At 52.9% G+C, this 21,774-nt stretch overlaps 1 protein-coding gene across 2 annotated transcripts in view; it reads left to right on the top strand.

The window, feature by feature from the left end:
- The window catches only part of ZBTB7C (zinc finger and BTB domain containing 7C), a 405,029-nt gene extending 383,853 nt beyond the window's left edge, over nt 1-21,176 (top strand). For both annotated transcript variants that reach the window (XM_021092801.2, XM_021092808.2), the window contains 2 exons: nt 5,316-6,539; nt 18,637-21,176. In XM_021092801.2, the coding sequence (XP_020948460.1) occupies nt 5,332-6,539; nt 18,637-19,288 (1,860 nt within the window). In that variant the 5' untranslated portion in view covers nt 5,316-5,331 and the 3' untranslated portion in view covers nt 19,289-21,176. The remainder of the gene's footprint in view (nt 1-5,315; nt 6,540-18,636) is intronic.
- The last annotated feature ends 598 nt before the right edge of the window (nt 21,177-21,774 follow it).

The raw sequence follows: 21,774 nt of genomic DNA, 5'->3' as shown, positions 1-21,774 counted from the left end.
GCGCGGAGGTTGAGATGCAGGATTCGTGTCTGGGGACTGGAGAGTTGAGGGCAGGAGTATATGGGAGGGTACATCTGGGAAGAGCGTCATGGCCACTCATTCCATCTAGGTGTGAGCACTACTTCCAGTAAACCCAGCTGACCCTCAGCTCCATCTCCTCCTCCCCCACCCCCACCCCCAGCAGAGTTTTGCCAACTACCCACCACCACCGAGGGGGCCACCTCCACAGAGAAGGATGGGTCTAGGGAGCAACAGGCTGATCCAGGGCTGAGAGGTGCTGCTCCTGGTGGCCTGGACTGGGAGGTCTGGACATGCCAGCTACTGAGGCTGGCCAAGCTTTCTGGGAAGACTTCTTTGGCCCCAAAGCCCTCCCTGAAGGCAGGGAAAACTGCCTGCTGACACAGTTCCTTCCCACCCTCTATGAGGGCACCCCTGAGCACCTCTGAATGCCCAAAGGCTGGGCCACTTGGTGGGCATTAGCAGAGACCACTGGCCATTCCTGATTACCTTACAGATCAGAGGCAGGGGCTAGACTGGTTGTGGTTGAGAGTGTGGCCTGGAGAGCCAGATTGCAGGTGTAGACTTTTATGCCATAGCTTACCATCTGTGTGATTTATCCTTTGGTGCATTGTGGACCCCATCTGTAAAATGGGGATGATGATCATGATAAGAACTAAACCTCAGTTATTGTGGAGACTGAGCAGACCTGAGGGCAGACAGAGATCCTGATCCCTCATTTGGGAAATGCATTGTTCAAGGCTGGAAAGTTGGTCTGCCGAGTGAAGGTGCTGTCCTATCCTCCCTGTCTGTCCCATGGGGCGTGAGCCTCTGAAGTGGGGAGCTGGTGGCCAGGAGATGGAGACCATTGTCCATTGCATGGAAAGTTACGCTGCCCCTGGTGTGGAGCATTCAGAACCAAACGTAGCTTGGACTTGAGGTCTCCCCTCTGATCAGGACTCAGGGGGCTGCCTGCTGACCCTCAGCCTGGCTGCCTCCAGGACCTGCAACAGCCATGGCCACCCGAAGGAGCCACCTGGCCTTGAACCTGTTGCCTTGCCCTCTGCAGTCTCCTGTCTCCCAGCATTACAGCGGGAGCAGCCTTGGGGTAGAGGGCAAGGAGGGAGCCTCAAGAAGTTTCTCTCCTCTGCATGGCAGGAGGCAGCCTCAGAGATCTCTGCAGCTCAAACACTGCAGAGGTTTGGGAACACCTTCCCTGGTCAAGAGAGAAGAAGGGGCACCCCACACAGGACACCAGGGAGATATAGGTAGATGTGGTCCATGTTTGTCTGCTAGAGAGATGCAGAAGTGGAATGGTTTCTCGGTAGAGAGAATCGAGTTGAACTGGGCCATTGAGAGCAGAATCCGGCCCCCCAGTCCTGGAGCATCTTTGTTGGATGGCCTGCTTTGCACATGCTTTTCCCATAGCCTGGAACTCTGTTCCCCACATCATCCCATGACTGGGTCCTTCTCACCATCCAGGCACAAGCCCAAATGACATTTCCTCTGGGAGGCCTTTCCCACCACCCTGGATAAAGTAACCTCCCCTCCCCCCTCCCCCCGCTGCCTCATGAACTGCTATAGACAGATGGTAGAGAGAGGTGGGGACGAGAAAGATGTGTTGATTGATTTAAGTTGTTTCCTATCATTTTTTATTTTTTCATTTTATTATTATTTCTTGGTCTTTTTGTCTTTTTCTAGGGCCATGTCTTCGGCATATGGAGGTTCCCTGGCTAGGGGTCAAATCAGAGCTGTAGCTGCCGGCCTATACCACAGACACAGCAATGTGGGATCCAAGCTACATCTGCAACCTACACCACAGCTCATGACAACACCGGATCCTCAACCCACTGAGCGAGGTCAGGGATCGAACCCACAACCTCATGGTTCCTAGTCGGATTCGTTAACCACTGAGCCACGACGGGAACTCCTAAAATTTTTTAAATGTTAACAAAATTATCCATTCATATTTAGTTTTAAGAAATACCACAGGCATCCCAGCTACCCTTTACCCAGTTTCCCCCAGTGGTAACATCTTTCAAAACCATAGTAACATCATCTGAGATCATGACATTGAAATAGTCAAGATACGCAAGATTCCCATCATCCCGGAGAATCTCTCGAGTTGCTGTTTTATAGCCCCCACCCCTCCTTAGCTGCTAGCTGCCACTTATGAGTTCTCCATTTCTACAACTGTGTCCCCTGAAGCCTGGTGTATGAATGGAATCATACAGTATGCGACCTATTGGCATTGATTTTTTCACTCTGGTTCACCCAGATTTCTTATGTATCAACAGCTCATCCCTTTTGTTGCTGACTAGTCCTCCATGGTGTGGATATAACGCAGTTTTTTCAACCGTTCACCTATTGAAGAACATCTGGGTTCTTTCCATTTATTGGCTATTATGCAATAAGCTGCTAGAAACATGTGCATACAGGTCTTTGTGTGGACATAAGTTTTCATCTCTCTGGGATAAATATTCAAGAGTGTGCTTGCCGGACCAGATGGTAATTCCATATCTAGTTTTGTAAGAACCCACCAAATTGTTTTCCAGAGAGGTTGTACCCTGTCACATTCCCACCAGCAAGGTATGAATGACCTAGTTTCCCCACAGCCTCGCCAGTATTAGGTGTTGTCCCTCTGTTGTTTTAGTCATTCCGATATTTGTGGGGTGATATCTTATTCCTCTTCGGTGAATCTTGCTGCATCTTTATCACAGTTGTTATGTCCCTGTAAGCTCTGCTAGAGCAGGGGCCTGTGTGATCTGCCCTCTGCACATCCCCAGAGCCCAGGGCAGTGCCAGACACAGGGAGAAGCCCAGGGACAATATAGGAAATGAATGCATAGCTGGTGGGGTCTCTGGCCCTTTTAAAGATGAATAGGCAGGAAAGAAGTAAGGTCTTTGCTCTGGAACACCTCGTGAACACCTGTCCAGGTGGGATTGCTCAGGGAAGGTTAAGGGGTCCCTGGGGCCTCTGGGTCCCTAGTGCCTCTGGGTCTCAATCAGGGCCCATTTTATGGGCTTGGCTCATCTCCATTCTCCTCTTCTGCTGCATTTGTGCTCTCAGGATAGAAATATCCAGCAGATAAGTATGTAGGGATCCCCACATCTCTTGCCACTGAGGCATGGGGTTTCCAGGCTTTGTTTTCCTTTTTCTTTTCTCCTCGCTAACATTTGCTAGCATTTATCCATATGGGCCAGGACTAAGCTCTACTCCGAAACAGCAGGACCCTCTGTGCTCTGGCCTAAAAATTGAGGTGGCTTGTTGTCCAGGTTGAATCCACTGACTTGAGCTGTGAGTTCTGTTCCCTTGAGGGAGGGGTTCCTGCTGTCCTCCATCAGGCCCCTCCCTCCTGCCCTCATCCCTGGGCACACACGGTGTTTAACGTACATATTATGCTGAGGTGTTTCAGAAGAGGCTTATCCCCACAGGGATATGTTTCCTAGAGAGTAACAAAATACAGCCATGATAAATTAGCTAACAATGCTCTTGGATTTAATATTGAATAGAAATTTGAATATTTCTAGGTTAAATGGCTCACAGATATACATATATAGGATGTGAGGATTTTTTTTTTAATCAAGAATTGCAAATGAGGAGAAACCTCATCAACTAAGAGGAAGCCAAAATGAAGGTCAGAAGGCAAAATACAGGAGTTCCTATTATGGCTCAGTGGGTTAAGAACCTTACTAGTTATTATCCATAAGGATGTAAGATTGATCCTTGGCCTTGTTCAGGGGTGAAGAATCTGCTGTGTCAGGGGGCCGTGGCGTAGGTTGCAGATGTGGCTCGGATCCCATGTTGCTGTGGCTGTGGCCTATGCTGGCAGCTGCAGCTCTGATTTTATCCCTAGCTTGGGAAGTTCAGTTCCATATGCTGCGTGTGCAACCTTAAAAAGAAAAATAAAAAGAAGAAGGCAAAAAAATAAAAGAAGAAAAAGGCAAAATACAGAATACATAAGGCCCCCTTCCCTTGTGCTGGAAAATGGGCCACCAGACTGGTTCAAAGATTCCTAGTAGCTGTGTCAGGTTGCTAGGGCTGCGACAGAATCATGGACTGGGGCTTAAACAACAAAAATTCATTTCCTCACAGTTCTAGAAGCTGGAAATCAAAGATCAAGGCGTCGGTAGGGTTGGTATCCTCTGTGGCCTCTCTCCTCCTCTTGCGGATGGCTGTCCCTCCGCTGTGTCCTCACACAGTCTTCCCTCTGTGTGTCTCCACTCTGATCTCCTCTTAAAAGGGCATTGGGGAGTTCCCGTCGTGGCTCAGTGGTTAATGAATCCGACTAGGAATCATGAGGTTTCGGGTTCGATCCCTGGCCTTGCTCACTGGGTTAAGGATTCGGCGTTGCCGTGAGCTGTGGTGTAGGTCGCAGATGCAGCTCGGATCCCGCGTTGCTGTGGCTCTGGTGTAGGCTGGCGGCTACAGCTCCAATTCGACCCCTAGACTGGGAACCTCCATATGCCATATGCCGCGGGAGCAGCCCAAGAAATGGCAGAAAGACAATAAATAAATAAATAAATAAATAAAAGGCATCGGTCATACTGGATGAGGACCTATGCCTATTCCTCTTTTTAACCTGAATTACCTCTTTAAAGTTCCTACCTCCAAATACAGTAGTACTCCAAGATACGGGGTGTTAAGACTTCACCCTATGAAGCTGCGTTCAGGGAACAACTCGGCTACTGTGAAGTAGCCCGTTGTCAGTTCAACCTGCATCAGTAGCCAAAAGTAGCAAGACGTGAGTCTATTACAGGAGTCGGAGGCTTTGTGAAACAAGCCATAGCGTTCTCCCCGCGGGAGCACTGAGTCATAGGAGAAAATTCCCCCTTTGGCCCTTGACCCGCAGACGTTGTGTGAGTCACTTGTGGACACCATTCCCGTAGCACAGAGTGCAGGGGAGTTTCACGTGGCTGGCCATCCTCGTGTTCAGGAATTGCACATTCCCAAAGCGAGACTCAGTGAAATCGTGCCCAAGAGAAGATTCCATAGTTCCTGCTCGACAGCAGACACCAGCTGCCCATGAGAAGCCCAAGTTCAAGGGTCTTCGGGGTCCCGGGAAGAAGCCAGTGGTACAGGGAGAACGCCCCAGCTAGCCAGGGGGGATCTGAAGAGCAGGTGAGGTTGGGGAAAGCTGAAGAAAGGGGTGGCTTTCTAGCTGAGGAGGAGGAAGGGGAGCCCCAGGCCAAGGCAGGAGTCAGCAGGGGGCAAGCACACCCCCCAGCCTGGCCTCCTGGGACCAGAGTCCCAGAGCAGGTGTCCCCTCCTGGGGCCACGTCCTCTAACCCGGTCTCCCTCTGTGTGTGTCCCCGCAGGGCTCCGGCTGAGAACATGGCCAATGGCATTGACGAGCTGATCGGCATTCCCTTCCCCAACCACAGCAGCGAGGTCCTGTGCAGCCTGAACGAGCAGCGGCATGACGGGCTGCTCTGCGACGTGCTCCTGGTGGTGCAAGAGCAGGAGTACCGCACCCACCGCTCTGTGCTGGCCGCTTGCAGCAAGTACTTCAAGAAGCTCTTCACGGCCGGCACCCTAGCCAGCCAGCCCTACGTCTACGAGATTGACTTTGTCCAGCCCGAGGCGCTTGCTGCCATCCTGGAGTTCGCCTACACCTCCACGCTCACCATCACCGCCTCCAATGTCAAGCACATCCTCAATGCGGCCAGGATGCTGGAGATCCAGTGCATCGTGAACGTGTGCCTGGAGATCATGGAGCCTGGGGGGGATGGGGGGGAGGAGGATGACAAGGAGGACGATGATGATGACGAAGATGATGAGGAGGAGGATGAAGAGGAAGAGGAGGAGGAAGAGGAGGAAGAGGACGATGACGACACGGAGGATTTTGCCGATCAAGAAAACTTGCCTGACCCGCAGGACATCAACTGCCACCAAAGCCCTTCCAAGACGGACCACCTCTCGGAGAAGGCCTATTCGGATACTCCCAGGGACTTTCCCGATTCCTTCCAGGCCGGCAGCCCGGGCCACCTGGGCGTGATCCGGGACTTCTCCATCGAATCTCTGCTGAGGGAGAACCTGTACCCCAAAGCCAACATCCCTGACAGGAGACCCTCCTTATCTCCATTCGCCCCGGACTTCTTTCCACACCTCTGGCCAGGGGACTTCGGTGCCTTCACCCAGCTGCCCGAGCAACCCATGGACAGTGGGCCCCTGGACCTGGTCATCAAGAACCGCAAGATCAAGGAGGAGGAGAAGGAGGAGCTGCCCCCACCCCCACCACCGCCCTTCCCCACTGACTTCTTCAAGGACATGTTCCCGGACCTTCCCGGGGGGCCGCTGGGCCCCATCAAGGCAGAGAATGACTACGGTGCCTATCTCAACTTCCTGAGTGCCACCCACCTAGGGGGCCTCTTCCCGCCCTGGCCACTGGTGGAGGAGCGCAAGCTGAAGCCCAAGGCCTCTCAGCAGTGCCCCATCTGCCACAAAGTCATCATGGGGGCCGGGAAGCTGCCTCGGCACATGAGGACCCACACCGGGGAGAAGCCATACATGTGCAGCATCTGCGAGGTCCGCTTCACCAGGTGCGCTCGGCAGCCCCGTGGGGGCCGGGGGAGGGCCAGGGCCTGGGGACGAAGAGAGACCCAGGTCAGGGGAGAGCCAGCCGAATCCTACACACACACTGGCTTGCTCAGCAAGCTCATTGCCAGAAGGCGTGGTAGGCGTTACCTGGTGCAGGGATTTTTCAGATAATCTAATTCTGTACCATATCAGGTAAAAAGCCATAAAGTAGATAAGAGCAGAGCTGTTCTGCTTAAGGCAGAAGTGGGGGCCTTGGGGAGTTCCCACTGTGTCTCAGTTGGTTACAAATCTGACTAGGATCCATGATGATTCGGGTTCGATTCCTGGCCTCACTCAGTGAGTCAGGGACCCGGTGTTGCTGTGAGCTGTGGTGTAGGTTGCAGACTGGCTTGGGTCCTGCATTGCTGTGTCTGTGGTGTAGGCCAGCGGCTATAGCTCTGATTCGATCCTTAGCCTGGGCACTTCCATAGCCTGCAGATGCAGCTCTAAAAAGCAAAAAAAAAAAAAAAAAAAAAAAAAAGGAAGAAGAAGAGGAAATGAGGGCCTCAGCAAGCCCTGTAGATCCATGGAAGCCAGTTTGAAACCCCCTAGTGGTGGGCAGCCCCCCATTATTTTATTTGGAGCACAGGCAGCATGCCAGGGCTTGTCCTGGGCATATTACACACCCGCTCACCCCTGCCATGGCCTGGAAGATGGGGAGAGGTCATGGCCTTTGTCCACAAATAAGTGATCCGTCTCCCAGGGGCTAGTCAGCCCCTTGTCAGCCCAGATGGAAAGTGGTAGAGCTGAGACTTGAACGCCAGTTCATATATGACAGCAAAATCTGTGACAGGAGACCCTAGAGTCCCCTGTGGGCCTTTCTAGACCTAAAGGATGGGTCTCCTTTCATGTTCTCCCTTTGACTGTCCATGTGGGGAAGAGGGTAACTTTATGCTGTCATAAAAGTTGAAATTTGAGGAGCTCCCCTTGTGGCTTAGTGGTAATGAATCCAACTAGTATCCATGAGGACACAGGTTCGATCCCTGGCCTTGATCAGTGGGTTAAGGATCTGACGTTGCTATGAGCTGTGGTGTAGGTTGCAGAAGCAGCTTGGATCTGGCGTTGCTGTGGCTGTGATGTAAGCCAGCAGCTGCAGTTCTGATGCAGCCCCTAGCCTGGGAATATCCATATGCTGTGGGTGTGGCCCCAAAGAGACAAAAAAAAAAATTGAAATTTGAAATCAGTACATTCTAAGCCTTTCATCATTCCCAGACTCCATCCCCTTCAGAAGGTACACTGTGTCATGTATGCACCTTCTGTACACACAATGTGTGTGGTCAAAACTGATTGATATGATGATGTGGGGTCTGACTGTCTGCTTCTGGGTTTTGATGGGCCTCATTGTGAGGAAATGTGCACCTGTGGTCACTGGTGTGAGGCTGACCTTCCCAGCCATGTCCACAGGCAGGACGGTTCTGGTGAGTGGCCCTACATCAGAGCTTGGTCATTTCCTTGTGTTGGATGTGGATAGAGCCAGGTGGATACCTGCCCTGGGACCATCGTGACTCCTGAGACTGAGTCCTTTCTCCACACTCCCACTGTCCCCATCAAAGAACCCGCCTTGAGAAACCCACACCTGTTGCAATGCTGCTGCTGTCACTGCACAGCCTCTTAGCAGTTTATCCTTAGGGATTGGGGGGAGCTCATTCTTTTGATTTTTCTCAGTGGTCCAAAGCTTTGGTTTTCGAGGTTGCCAGAGAAGGGCACAGGAATATGTTCAGATGGCAGTGGCATTGCGAAAATAGCTCTGCAGGCTCTTCCAGTGACTGTTTCAAAGGACAACACTGATTGTTTCCAAGGTGGCCTTGGCTCTCCTTGCATCTGCTTCTGTAAAGGCAACCCCAGCAGAATCTTCCAGATGCTTCTAGAGCTGACAGTGAAGGGAGAATTTCCAGGTCCCGATGGTCAGGGTCCCCCATATCCAAGGTGTGTCCCCTTCCACCCAATAGGGCTGATCTCAGGCACTCTGCTCCTCTTACCGCCACAGAGCCGCTGGAACCAAAGTCCCTGAGATTCACACCCCCCTCCCTCGAGTGTGAGTCAGCCCCTCACGAATGGCCCTGCCACTCTGATGTTGCCCCACCTCCTACCCCATCTTCTAAATTCACCTAAATACTATAAAGGCTTGACAAAGCACAGGGATAACAGGAGGAAGATACACCAGAGCCCAGTTCAAATTCAAGTGCAGTTCACACCTCTGGAGCCAGGACCTCTCTACAGCCTGTGCCTCCAAGCCCAGTCCCCTGGGAATGACATCAAGACGTGGACACTCTTCACAGTCTGGATCCGAGTCCTGCCATCCGGGCTCTACCCTCCCTGCCTGTCCCTTGAGCAGATGGCTGATGCTGGGGACAGACTTCCCTGCACCCAGGTCTGTGCCTTCAGAGGGATGTGCTGCATCTCAGGGTACCACCCAGTGAGCCCGCCTGGCCCCTGAGTCCCCATCTTCCCTCCCTCCCCCACTCCCCTCCCAGACGTTCCCACACTCAGCTTGCAGTGGGGGCCACTTTGTGCCTGCCTTCCCTCGGGAACGTTTGCAACTTGGTCAGTCAGGACAGTCAGACTTCTCACCCTCTTGACACCAGAACATCGTCTGTGTGGGCCTCCTTGCCCGCTCCCCCATGCTGTGCTGAAGAGGAGGGTCGCATTCCAGAACCCTCCCAGCACATTCCTGCTGATCACTCAGGGCGGCCTCTGTGCCTGCCGGCTCCCCACCCCTCAGGGCCAGGTCAGCCATGGGGCGGTTCTGGCCATCCGGCCCTGTGCCCTCCCCTCCCTCCCGATTTACTCCTGCTCAGCAGCACAACAGCCATCTGCACCCCCAGGCTCTTCCAGCTGAAGCAGCTGCATTCCCACCTCCATCCACAATTCCCCTTGCTCGGTTCCCACGGGGCATTGGCCCTCCGGAGAAAGGTCAGAAAAGCTCTCAGGGTGCCCCCTTCCCAGGGCAGGGATACCCGGAGTCAGGGGAGGTTGGAGAGTCTCTTGGCCTCCTCACCTGCGGACTTTATTTCTCACAGTGAACACGCCCCTCGCCATCACATTCTTCAGAATCACCTGTCTTCCCTCCTGTCCCCTCCCTGGAGCTGCCGTGCAAGATTCTTTACAGCTGGCCTGTCCAGGTTATGGGGGGAGGAGGGTGCAGCCAGGGAGGGGTGCCTGTAACTCTCTCTACAGTCAAGTCCCCTTGCAGCCTTCCCACAGGGACCTCTTTTGTGGCTGACTTCTTCTTCTTATTATTATAATTAAAGTATAGTTGATTTATAATATTCCTTCAACGTCTGCTGTATAGCAAAGTGAGCCTGTCATACATCTATTCTTTTTTTACATACTATCTTCCATCGTCTTCTAACCCAAGGAATGGGATAGAGTTTGCTGTGCTGTACAATAGGACCTCATTACTTATCCATTCTAAATGTAAGAGTTTGCACTACTAACCCCAAATTCCCCATCTCTCCTACTCCCTCCCCCTCCCCCTTGGCAGCCACAAGTCTGCAGCCACAAGTTTGCAGTCTGCACCACCGCCTGTAACACCGCCCTCAGCGGGAGACTCCTTGGCAGCCACTTAGAGCAGCAGCTGCTGCCTCTTTGACTCAGAATTCCCAGAGTCCCTTGCAAGGCTACTCCCTGGGGCTGGACCCCCTCCCCGCCACCCCCTAGAGGCTGAGGGCCCCAGCCCTGCTGCCCTCACGTCCTCCGCTGGGACCCTGTTTCCCTTTCTGGAGCTTGAGTCTTTGCTTAATCACAACTGAGCCTCTGCTCTCTGGCCAGGCCTCCTTTCCTCTCTTCTTGATGCTGACTCTGCTTCCCCGCCCTCCTGAGGCACGTGGAACAACTTACCCTCCCCCTGCAAGGTGTCCCTTTGGGCCAGGCTCTGAGTTATGGCCTTAGATGCCAACTCCCAGCTTGTTCACATGCCCGTGGGAGCATCATTCCTCAAGACTTCAGCAGCCCCAATGTAATAGAGGGGTCTGGGGGTCCTTCTGAACACAGCCTTCATTCTGCGGGTCTCTGAGGATTTGGGGTGCCCCACCATGATGTTGTCAGTTCCTTGGTGTCAGGGAACCTGACCTGTGAGTCAGCTCTAGATTTCAGCCAGTCCCACCAGTTGTCTCACCACTGATGTTTTCACATATGAGACACCCCCGGAGGCTTTCACCAGTCTATGTACCTCTGGCTCCATGCTGTCCCATCCTAGCTCTGGGCACCCCGTGATCCCTTGGACTCCAAGTCCTTATGTTTGCGCTGGAGTCTATGTGTACACTCCCCCAGCCTGGCCCAAGGTCACCACGTTCTTCCTGAGGACGACGGCTGGGTGATGGCCGTCAAGACAGCACATGCTCAGATGGGTCCTGGGCTCTGACTTGGGAGAGAAACAGCTCCAGGACTTAAGGCAGAGGCAGTCTGGACCACAATTCCCCTCAACCCTTCTCATCAGGAGTCTTCTTCTATCCCAGGAAAGTCTGGAAGCCCAGGCCAAAGGCCAGGACTGTGGGGGGTTCCACTAGATGTGGCCCCTAGGATGGTCTTTAAAGAATGGGGAGCATGGGGGCCAGAGAAGACAAGAAGGTATTTGTCTTCTCTGCAGACAGAGGGACACGGCGCACTTAGTGCATCTTTTCCCTGCCCACCCCCATCGCAGGTCCCCCCACTTCTTGTTGCCTCAATCCCAGCCATCACCATCACCAACAGGGCCTATGAAGATCTCAGAAGAGTCTTAATTGCTCCCGTCCCTCCACATCAGTCCTTGGGTGTAGGCAGCCTTTCAGGGGAACTCCTAGAGAGCATGGTTGGGCAGTCTTCCTTCCCAGAACCCCTGCATCCCCTATACCCCCTGCACCCCATCCTCAACCCGGCTCTCACAGGTGCTCTAGCCATGTCTACAGGACACATAATGAAGGCAAGGAACTGCAAAACCTGAGAAGAAACCAGCCCCCAAGACAACAAAGTTTCCACAGAGGCCTGGAGAAAGGGATGGGCAAGCTCTGTCCCCTGAAAAGTCAATCCCTGATGAGCCGCGATCTCCCCAATTTCCCCTACCGACATCCCACAAAGGCTGCACCTTTTAGCCTCTGCCCCTGCCCCAGTGCCAGGTAAACGCTGATAGCTCCATGCCGCCGGCCCCGCTGTCAGCTCTCCAAACAAGGCCAGGAGACTGGCTTTTTTATTTTTTTTCTTTTCCGTATTTTCTTTTTAGTCCTCCCACTCCTGGCAGCACTGGGGACCTTATTAAGATAATGCAATGTCATTAGCCACGGCAGCAGGAAGAGAATTTGTCTCAGGCCATCAGGTTACCAAGAAGTCTGGGTGGATGGTGCTGGGAAAGCCTTATCGGCCCTGGAGCCTCCGTGGAGGCGGAGGACCCCAGGCCCTTTCCTTTCACTCGGGGGAATGAGATCATGAAGACTAGCTCATCTTTCCCGAACATGAGCTCGCCAAGCTGGAAGGGGGAATGCCGAGCCAGCTTGGGTGCCTGTGGCCTGAGAGGGGGCCCCTGGGGCAGGCTTCAGGGAGAAGATGATGGGCCAGGGGACAAGGCGAGGGAGGAGCATGTCAGATTGGGGGTTGGGGAGCTCTGAGAAGTAGCCCCGCACCAGCAGCTCATGATCATGAGCACCCACTGGACCTTGAGTGGTGAGCAGCGGGCAGAACACCAAGGTCTCTGACAGCTTCTTATCTGAGCAGGTGCTGGTACCCTTCAAGGGTACAAGGGCGGGACGAGGGCCGAGAGACCAGGGCCTGGCACTCACTCATCGATGCTGCCTGAGGACATGGAGCCCAGCGTCTCCTGGGGACCACGGTCCCTTGGGGCCCCAGCTTTAGGACCTACCCCTAACCAGTTGTGTGACTGTAACCAAGTCTCCTTCCCTCTCTGGGCCTCTGTTTCCCCACGTGGAACAGGAGAGAGTTGGATCAGGTGCCCCCTAAGCTCGCACCCATGTTATGACTCCATGTATTGCCCAAGATCAGAAAGTTCTGGACATGTTATGGCACCACTCTTTGTCTCTGCTTCCTCATGAGAGTGATGGATCTGCCAAGTTCACGGGCTTTAGCAAGAAAAACCTAGCTGGAGTTCCCATCATGGCTCAGCAGTTAACGAATCTGACTAGCATCCAGGAGGACACAGGTTTGATCCCTGTCCTTGCTCAGTGGGTTAAGGATCCGGCATTGCCGTGAACTGTGGTGTAGGTCACAGACGCAGCTTGGATCTGGTGTTGCTGTGGCTGGGGTGTACACTGGCAGCTGTAGCTCCGATCCAGCCCCTATCCTAGGACCCTCCATAGGCCGGGGGTGTGGCCCTAAAAAGCAAAAAAGCAAAAACAAAAACAAAAACAAAAAAACACCTAACTGCCTGGCACACAGTTAGGATTAGTACTGACAGGAACATCCCTGAGCCTGGATTCCTTTTCTGCACCCGCCAGGGGCCAATGCTCCTTGTTCCTGCATTTCCTGCCTCCTGCATCATCTTGCTGTCTAAGTCTTCTGACAAGACAAGGGCCCCAGGAGCTGGGGACATGGGGGAGGCTCCACAGGCAAGAGGGGCAGCCAAGGGAAACATCACATTCCCTGCCCTGGGAATGACAGAAAATAAAGGCAGCAAGGGCGGCCTCTGAACAAGTGTTCCCATCTGCCAGGAGTGCTTGTGTGGCTGAGTCAGGGTCACAGAGGGCAGACAGGGAGACTAGTCCCCCCAGAGCTCAGGACTCACCGGGAGGGCAATGGTGATACACATGGGGCCATTAGGGACACTGACACATCCTCCTCTGTCGCTCCCTCCTCATCCCTGGGGTGACCTGCCTTGGGGTGCAGTATTCAGGTGCTCTGAAAGGTCAGGGTGAGACCCTGGGGGGCATGGGGAAGGGTTTATGAAGGACTGCACTTGGGTTTGACCTTGAAAGATCAGGGGGATGGAAGCAGTCTGCAAGAGTAAACTCAGAGATGAAGGATGTGGGTGCAGGGAGGAGGCGGCGGGGAGTGGGGGCCCCCCAGCTGGAGAGGAAGGAGCGCCCAGGCTGGCGTCTATGCTTGGACATCTGGTGGGAACCTGAGGATGGAGCCTGGTGTCCAAACACAAAATATGCACAGAAGGGGGAAAGGAGCCAGGGTTTACCAGCATCCATCCCATAATATGGCAGGCTCTGTGCCAGGGGGGCCAGCAGTCCAGCTCACGCCAGCACATATTCACAGATGCAGAGCTGACCAGAGCACGTCCTGCTGGGGGAAGAGCGTGTCCTTGTGGTATGTAGGTACAGTACTATGGGGAAAGATGGGGGCTGACAAAGGAGATGGATGATCATTTCTTTTGTTTATTGAGATATATTTGACATATCATACTGTATAAGTTGGTATCCAATGGTGATGATTTGCTCTGCATATATACACTGTGAAACAAGTGCCGCAATCACGTTGGTTAACACACCCATCACCTCCCTTAGTTACCTTGTGTGCGCGGTGAGAGCATTTAAGCTCTATTCTCCTAGCAACTTTCAAGGAGACAACACAGTATCGTTAGCTGAAGTCACCAGGGGCCCTCAGATCTTAGTCCTCTTAAAACTGGGAAGGGTGAGCTGGTAAGGAGACTTGAAACCATGCCGAGGGGTGAGTTAGCACGTGGGCCATTGGATGGTGGGAGACCCCAGGGAAGATTTTAAGGGAGACCACTGGATCCCCAATCCTGAAGGAAAGTGACTAAGAGCTCAGCGCCTGAGAGTCAGGCTGGAACATTCCAACTTCATTCATGCTGCTTCTGCCAGCAGATCAGATGCGTAAAAAAACAAGGGTTGAAGAGCCATAATAGATGAAGCCAACCAGCCAGAAAAAGATTCAGTAGTAACCCATTACCCAGATGCAAACACTCTCTGAAAATGGTGCAGCCCAGCCTGTGTTGCTATGGCTCTAGTGTAGGCTGGAGGCTACAGCTCCGATTCGACTCCTAGCCTGGGAACCTCCATATGCCGCAGGTGCGGTGCTAGAAAAGACAAACACACACACACACACACACACACACACACACACACACACACACAAAGAATGTTTATATATGTATGACTGGGTCACTATGCTGTACAGCAGAAATTGACACAACATTGTAAATCAACTCTAATTAAAAAAAAAAATCTTCAGAAGAGCTTGCAAACAAACCATGCCCTAGTTAGTCCTCTAAGTTCCTCTGTCCCTCACCAGCTGATAACTTTGGGAAAGCTGTCTGACTTCCTGGAGGCCCCAGCTCTTCCTCAGTCCAAGTGAGGAAATTATTGCAGGTGTGTGGAATCAAATTCACTCAAACCCAGATTCTCCTATCTAGCCTTAGGTTCAACTCTGCACAGAGAGGTTAAGTCACTTACCTAAAGGTCGCCCAGCAAGTTGGGGGGGTGCAGGGTCTGCAGCTGGAACAGGGGCTCCCACACCCTTAATGGGGACCCCTCTCCTGCACTATGCCTTGCCTCTGAATAATGCCCTTCCAGGCCACTGAGAGTGTGTATTCTCCTGTCCAGAGCAGGCGCTCAAGGTGAGAAAGTTATAGCCACCTTCTCAGCACTTTTCACACACTTGGGCCAAACACCGCTGAAGTGTGATTTATTTTAGCTGCCCTAATGAAAAGCTCAGGAGAAGCAATGCATATTTAAAGCAGGCCCTTGACATTTGAAGATTTACCATTTGCACTGTCCATTATTTGAGAGTGACCCTCGGGTCAACTATTAAATATACGTAATCATGATTTTTTGATTAAATAATTATTTTTTATTGAGGTAGAGTTGATTTATAATATCATGTCAGTTTCAGGCGCATGGCACAACGATCCAGTTATATGTATATATATATTCTTCTTCAAAGTCTCAGCCCCTATAGGGCATCACAAAATACTGAGTATAGTTCCCTGTGCTATAGAACAGGTCCTCGCTGGCTCTCACTCCCCTACGTAGTAGTGTAGTAGCGTGTATATTGTTGATCCCAACCTCCTAATTCATCCCTCCCTCTTCCTTTCCCCTTTGGTAACCATAAATTTGTTTTCCATGTCTGTGAGTCTTTTTTCTGTTTTGTTTTTTGGTTTTTTGTTTTGGGGGAGTTTTGCTTTTTTGTTTGGTTAGTTGGTTTGTTGTTGTTCTTGTTTGCTTTTTAGGGCCACATCCATTGCAATATGGAAGCTCCCAGGCTAGGGATCAAATCAGAGCTTCAGCTGCCGGCCTACACCACAGCCACAGCAACACGGGATCTGAGCCACATCTGTGACCTATACCACAGCTCACTGCAACACCAGATCCCCCACCCACTGAGCAAGGCCAGGGATTGAACCCAAGTCCTCATGGATACTAGTGAGATTCATTTCTGCTGCGTCACAATGGAAACTCCTTTTTGGAAACAAGTTCATTTGTATCTTTTTTTTTTTTTTCAGATTCCACATATAAGCAATATCGTATGATATTTGTCTTCTTCTGTCTGCCTTACTTCATTTAAGATGATAATCTCTAGGTCCATCTATGTTGCTGCAAATGGCATTTTTACATGCTTTTTAAGGCTGAGTAATATTCCATTGTATATATGTACCACATTTTCTTAATCCATTCATCTGTGGATGGGCATTTAGGCTGCCTCCATGTCTTGGCTATTGTAGATAGTGCTGCTACGAACACTGGGGTGCCTGTATCTTTTCAAATTATAGTTTTCTCTGGATATATATACTCAAGAGTAGGACTGCTGGATCATATGATAGCTCTGTTTTTAGTTTTTTGAAGGAACCACTATAATAGTGATTATGTAATTACGTAGTAGTGATTTTTTTAAAAATCGACCTTATAAGTTTATGGTGAGAACTGAACGAGATGATGTATTTGAAGCCCCACCAGTTACTCTCAGCTCAGGCCTCCACCAGGCCCCAGTGAGAATGTGAATCCCACAGCCAGTGAGTGAGCCTAGCCAACCACCTAGTACCAGTGTTTCCATCAGAGCCTGAGCAAATGTGTGGCATTAGGACACGTTCCTCGGGACTGTACAGCATCACTCTAAGGGTACAGAGAGCACTCTGCACCCCACCCCTAAATTTCCACACAGGTCCCAGTGCAGTGGTGAGGAAAGAGCCCTGGACTGTTCTAGTCCCAGCTCTGCCATTAACCTCATGGTGACCTTAGCGACTTCCCCTTCTGGGCCTCAGTTTGCCCATCAGCCAAGGGAAGGCTTAACCTAGGCCCAAGGCTTAACCTAGCAGCATCTGGCAACTTGTTTGAAAAGCAAATTCCCTGCTCTCCTCCCCCGGCCCCCAACCAGAGACCCACTGACTCAGGCTGTTGGGAGTGGGGCCCAGCACTCTGTGTTTTATCAGACCCTGATAATGACTTTGATAATGGTCATCAGGTTTGAGACCCACTGGCCTGGATGCTCTCTAAGGCCCCTTCCTACTCAACAATCCAATGACCTGTGGGTTACAGACACCATACAAGCAGCATGCTGGCTGGGGGGAGGGGGCGGTTCATGGGATGCCGCAGCAGGGCACTGTACAGCCTAGGGGCAGCTGGTGGGTTGTGGGAAGGGCAGGGACAGGAAGAAGGGAGGGCGTGTGGACACCAGGCAGCCTCAGGCAGCAGTGCTGGCTTCCTCTTCCCTGCCCACCCCACTCTCCATTCCCCCATCTCCCAGCTGCCCCCGCCCCCGCCCCGAGCGAGTGCAGGGAGGAACAGATCTGTCCTCTTGGTCCTTCTCCCCTGATCCCTGTAATGTACACAGGAAGGTCCATTTGTCTCCTGCCGCGCCCCTGGGGAATTAGTTGGAAAATGAGAACCAGTGAGACCTCTAGTGGCCGGGGTGGGGGAGACACCAGACACCAGGACCTGCTCCTGCTGTCCTGGGTTTATGTTGAGTGTGGTTTAAATCTGGCCATTTTAGGGCGGTTGCCTGGGCTCCACATCTGCTCTAACCTCCAACCCGAGCCAAAAATTACAGGCCACCACTCCACCCAAGCCACACCTGCGGGAGGTTGGAAACAGCTTCCTGGCCTGCCGGGCCTAGTCAGGGAAGGCTGCAGAAGGATCCTGAGAGTTCTCGCAGCCCAGCTGACTCTACCTTGGCCAGGCTGAAAGGCTCCTTTAGCTGGCTTATGCAGCCTTCAGTATTTATGAAAACAACCCTGTGATGTCAGTTTTCCTTTCAAGCCCCCCCACCTCGCCCCTCAGAGGAGTGTTGAATCTAGCTCAACACAAACCCAAATTCTCCCCCATCAGCCCTGGACCACAGGAATTGACATCGAGCACTAGGTTCAGCTCTGTGCAGAGAGGTTAAGTAAGTCACCTGAGGTCACCCAGCACACGGGTGCGGTGGGTCTGCAGCTGGATCAGGGGCTCCCACACCCCCCTAGGGGGGAGCCGCACCCCCACCTCATACCTTACCTCTGAATAATACCGCTTAAACCCTGAAAAGCTGTGCCCTCGATTAGGCTGCATTCTTGTTGCACCTGGCTCTTTTGTAAGCCCTGGAATTGTCTGCAGACAAAGAGGAGAGCCCAGGGCCGGGGCTAAGAAACCACAATGCAGGAGACTTGAACAAGGTGTGCCAGGTCCCCAAAGCCTCCCAGATTAGTGCTGAGGGCAGACAGGTCTCAACAGCCCAGGGGCTGGAATGGGACCAGGGCGAACCTGGAGGGAAGACCCCATTGCCTGGAGAGAGTGGACGTGAAATGAAGGCGCATGCCAGTATCAGAAGCGGTAGCCCCATTGGCGGACTAATGAAAATAGTTTTCGGGGGCATATGTCCCAGCAAGTCTATTTTCCAGTCTAGGAGACAGGACCTGGTAGAGTGGCTGCTTCATTACTCTGACCTTATTGACAAAGACCCTCTGGAGTGGCAGGAGCCTTTCAGGACCCAGCTCCTGCTCTGCTCTCTAATTCAGGGAAGGAGCCACAGCTGTTTTAGGGTGGCACAGTAGCTGGAGGTTAAATCCTAGGGGTCCCATTCCTGGAAATTGACACCACGGGCAGTAGGGAGCCTTAGCCAGTTCTGGAGGAAGGGGAGTAAAGAGTGTGGAGTGGCTTCCGGGTTTCCCCACCAATTGACTCGGGTTCTGCGTTGCAGGCAGGACAAGCTGAAGATCCACATGAGGAAGCACACGGGCGAGCGGCCCTACCTGTGCATCCACTGCAATGCCAAGTTCGTGCACAACTACGACCTCAAGAACCACATGCGCATCCACACGGGCGTGCGGCCCTACCAGTGCGAGTTCTGCTACAAGAGCTTCACGCGCTCCGACCACCTGCACCGCCACATCAAGCGCCAGAGCTGCCGCATGGCCCGGCCCCGGCGCGGCCGCAAGCCTGCCGCCTGGAGGGCCGCCAGCCTGCTCTTCGGGCCTGGGGGCCCGGCCCCGGAGAAGGCGGCCTTCGTGATGCCGCCAGCGCTGGGCGACGTGGGCGGCCACCTGGGCGGGGCCGCCGTGTGCCTCCCCGGTCCCAGCCCAGCCAAGCACTTCTTGGCAGCGCCCAAGGGCACGCTGAGCCTGCAGGAGCTGGAGCGCCAGTTCGAGGAGACGCAGATGAAGCTGTTCGGGCGCGCTCAGCTCGAGGCCGAGCGGAACGCGGGGGGCCTCCTGGCCTTCGCGCTGGCCGAGAACGTGGCCGCCGCGCGGCCCTACTTCCCGCTGCCCGACCCTTGGGCCGCGGGCCTGGCCGGCCTCCCCGGGCTCGCTGGCCTCAACCACGTGGCCTCCATGTCTGAAGCCAACAACTAGGCTGGTCCTCGGTCAACCCCAGCCCTGCTTCCCTGTCCAGTTTTCCCTTCCAGGCCCACCCGCCCCATCCAATGGGTTTGAACTTTATATTTCAAAATCACAAAAGAAAAAGGAAAAAAATACCAGCAGCCCTGATATTTTCTGGGCCTCCTGAGGCAGCTGCCTCCCTTTTGCTGGTGTCTGAGATGGGCATCTCCTCCCAGCAGGCCTGACCTCTCCCTGGCTGACTCTCTGCCCTCACGCGGAAACCTACAAGGGCCCAGGCCACAGAGGGGGCCCCAGGCTGTGTGCCTGGGAGCACTTTGGAGCTGGGTGAGGCTAGATGGAGGAGGTGGTTTGGTCAGAGGCAGGGGGATGGAATGGGGTTGAAGGTCAGGCCCTGAGGCACACATCTGGTGAGCCCCACTCTCTGTGACAGAGGTCCTGCTAATCCTGTGCCCTTAAGTCATTGTTCCAGTTTCCAGCAGCCCTGGGATATTTAGGGGAAAGTTCCTATTGGCAGGGAGACCTCCTGGAGTCAGGAGCAAGGCTCCTGGAGTCCTGGCCCGTTCTTCCCTCCCTGTCCTGTGACCTTGAACAAGTCAGCCCTGGGTACCCCAGTTTCACCCTGCTGGGAAAAGGGGCTGGTGATTTCATTTCCTTTCTACCATCCACCCCTACACTTCTACATGCCCACCCCTCCCAAAGAGAAGCCTTGAGAGGGTTGCAGCTTTGCCCTCCTAATGTCCCTGGTTACCCTTTCTGTCTTACTGGGCTTAGTTGTGTGACATCCACCTCTACGTTAGCACAGGTGAGAAATGTGGCCAAACTCAACAGGGGTGGCAGAGGGAGAGGGCTGGAGTGGGGCTTGTCCACAGCTCCCAGGCAGCTTTGGGGAGCTCCAAATCCTCCCCTCTCCTCTGGGCAGGCCTCTGTGCATGTCTGGGGACATTTAGCATTGTCCCCACTTCCACAGGCTCCCTCCAACGCCATAAGGAGTCTTGCAGGACTCCTGGAGTCAGTATAGAAGGTATGGGGACCACTTCTTAACACCTGGCAAACGCCTCCATCTACCTGATCTCTGCCTGGGAACAGACAAAACGACCAGCTACCCAGATATCTGTTTGCTTTCTAGTTTTGTGGGCTTCTCAGGACTTTGGCATTGCTGTGTTTGAACACCCTTAACGTTGCCCCCCACCTCCATCCCCTGGCGAGGAAGTTGGGTGACTGGTGTGGGGAGTCAGAGCCTGGCTCCAGCCTGGGATGGAGGGCTCTGAGCAAGGGCTGTCCGCACACTCTCCAGTGTGGAGCAGATCCTGAGAAAGAAGACGACTCTGCTAACCCAGTGCCTTCCTGGTCTCTCCCTTTGCTGCCCTTCCCTCCCTTTTCTTGCTGAGTTTTGCTTTTGTTTCTCAGTAGCCCCGAAGCCTCTGCATGGATGTCCCAGGGCTAGTGTCCCCATCCAGGAGCTGTGGGCACAAGAGACTTCGGCTCTTCCTATAGCCTTGGCTTCTTCCCCGAACAAACACGCACACACAAAACAAAAAGGCCAGAGAAGACCCCAGACTCTGTCGCTCTGCCAGCCCCCTCCGAAAAGACCTCTGACTCCACACAGCACCAGACGCCCTGACGGCCAGAGGGGACTGCTGCGGACACCCTCCTGTCCTCAGATGCCATCTGTCTGGGCAGTTGCCGCTCAGATTCCCATCTCCGTTTCTGACGCTCGCTTCTGGGACCCACCAGCCAGCATGCCCATGTTCCCCCCCACCCCCACCCCATCAGCCAAGGGAGTGGGGCTGACCCAAACTTTAAAACGAGGAAAAAACCCGATTTGAATCCAGTGGTGTTGGGGCTTTGGTTTTTATTTTGTAAAGGTAATGACTTCTTATAAACTCAATTTTTCAGATGACTGATTTGTTCTTTCTGTTTTCTCTTGGCTGCAGTTTGGAGTTGTACATTGTAAAATATCCAAAGATGTTGAGTACTGTATGATCAAGAACTTGAAGCAAATGGGTCATGGGGGGCGGGCAGGGGTGGTTGTGTTTTGTTTTATGTCCCACCCCATTCCCCCCCCTTTTTGGATGTTTCGATTTCCCTGTCTGTGGGAGGACTTTGGAATTTTTTCTATTTATAGCTCTTTTTTTATGTGATTGCTTTATGTAAAATGACACTCAACAAAAGTTTGCCTTAGTGTTTCAAGGGACAATCTTCCATAACTTTGGTTGCACGCCGCATCCTGCTGAGAAAAACTCTCAGTTAATTTTCTGGCCTATTTATTAAACAGTATTCATTGACTTGATTAAATTATGCTGAGAGTGGCCCTTCTGTGAGAGGTGACAGCCACCAGACAATCGGTAGACCTTCGTGGCTTAAGATTTTTGACAGTTGGGTCACAGATTTATAAAGACACCTTTATGGAAAAAAAAATCCACAAATCTTTGATTCTTATTCAATAATAGGAGGGACAGCATTTTAAGGGAGAAAAAAGCCACATTTACTCAGCTCCC

This window comes from Sus scrofa, chromosome 1 (genome assembly GCF_054392235.1).
Source record: "Sus scrofa isolate SSC_HxYL_T2T_F1_AM1 chromosome 1, Sscrofa_HxYL_maternal_Yorkshire_Landrace_v2.0, whole genome shotgun sequence".
Classification (NCBI taxonomy): Eukaryota; Metazoa; Chordata; class Mammalia; order Artiodactyla; family Suidae; genus Sus; species Sus scrofa.
Note: the sequence above shows the minus strand (reverse complement) of the source record. Positions and strands in the feature narration are given on the sequence as shown.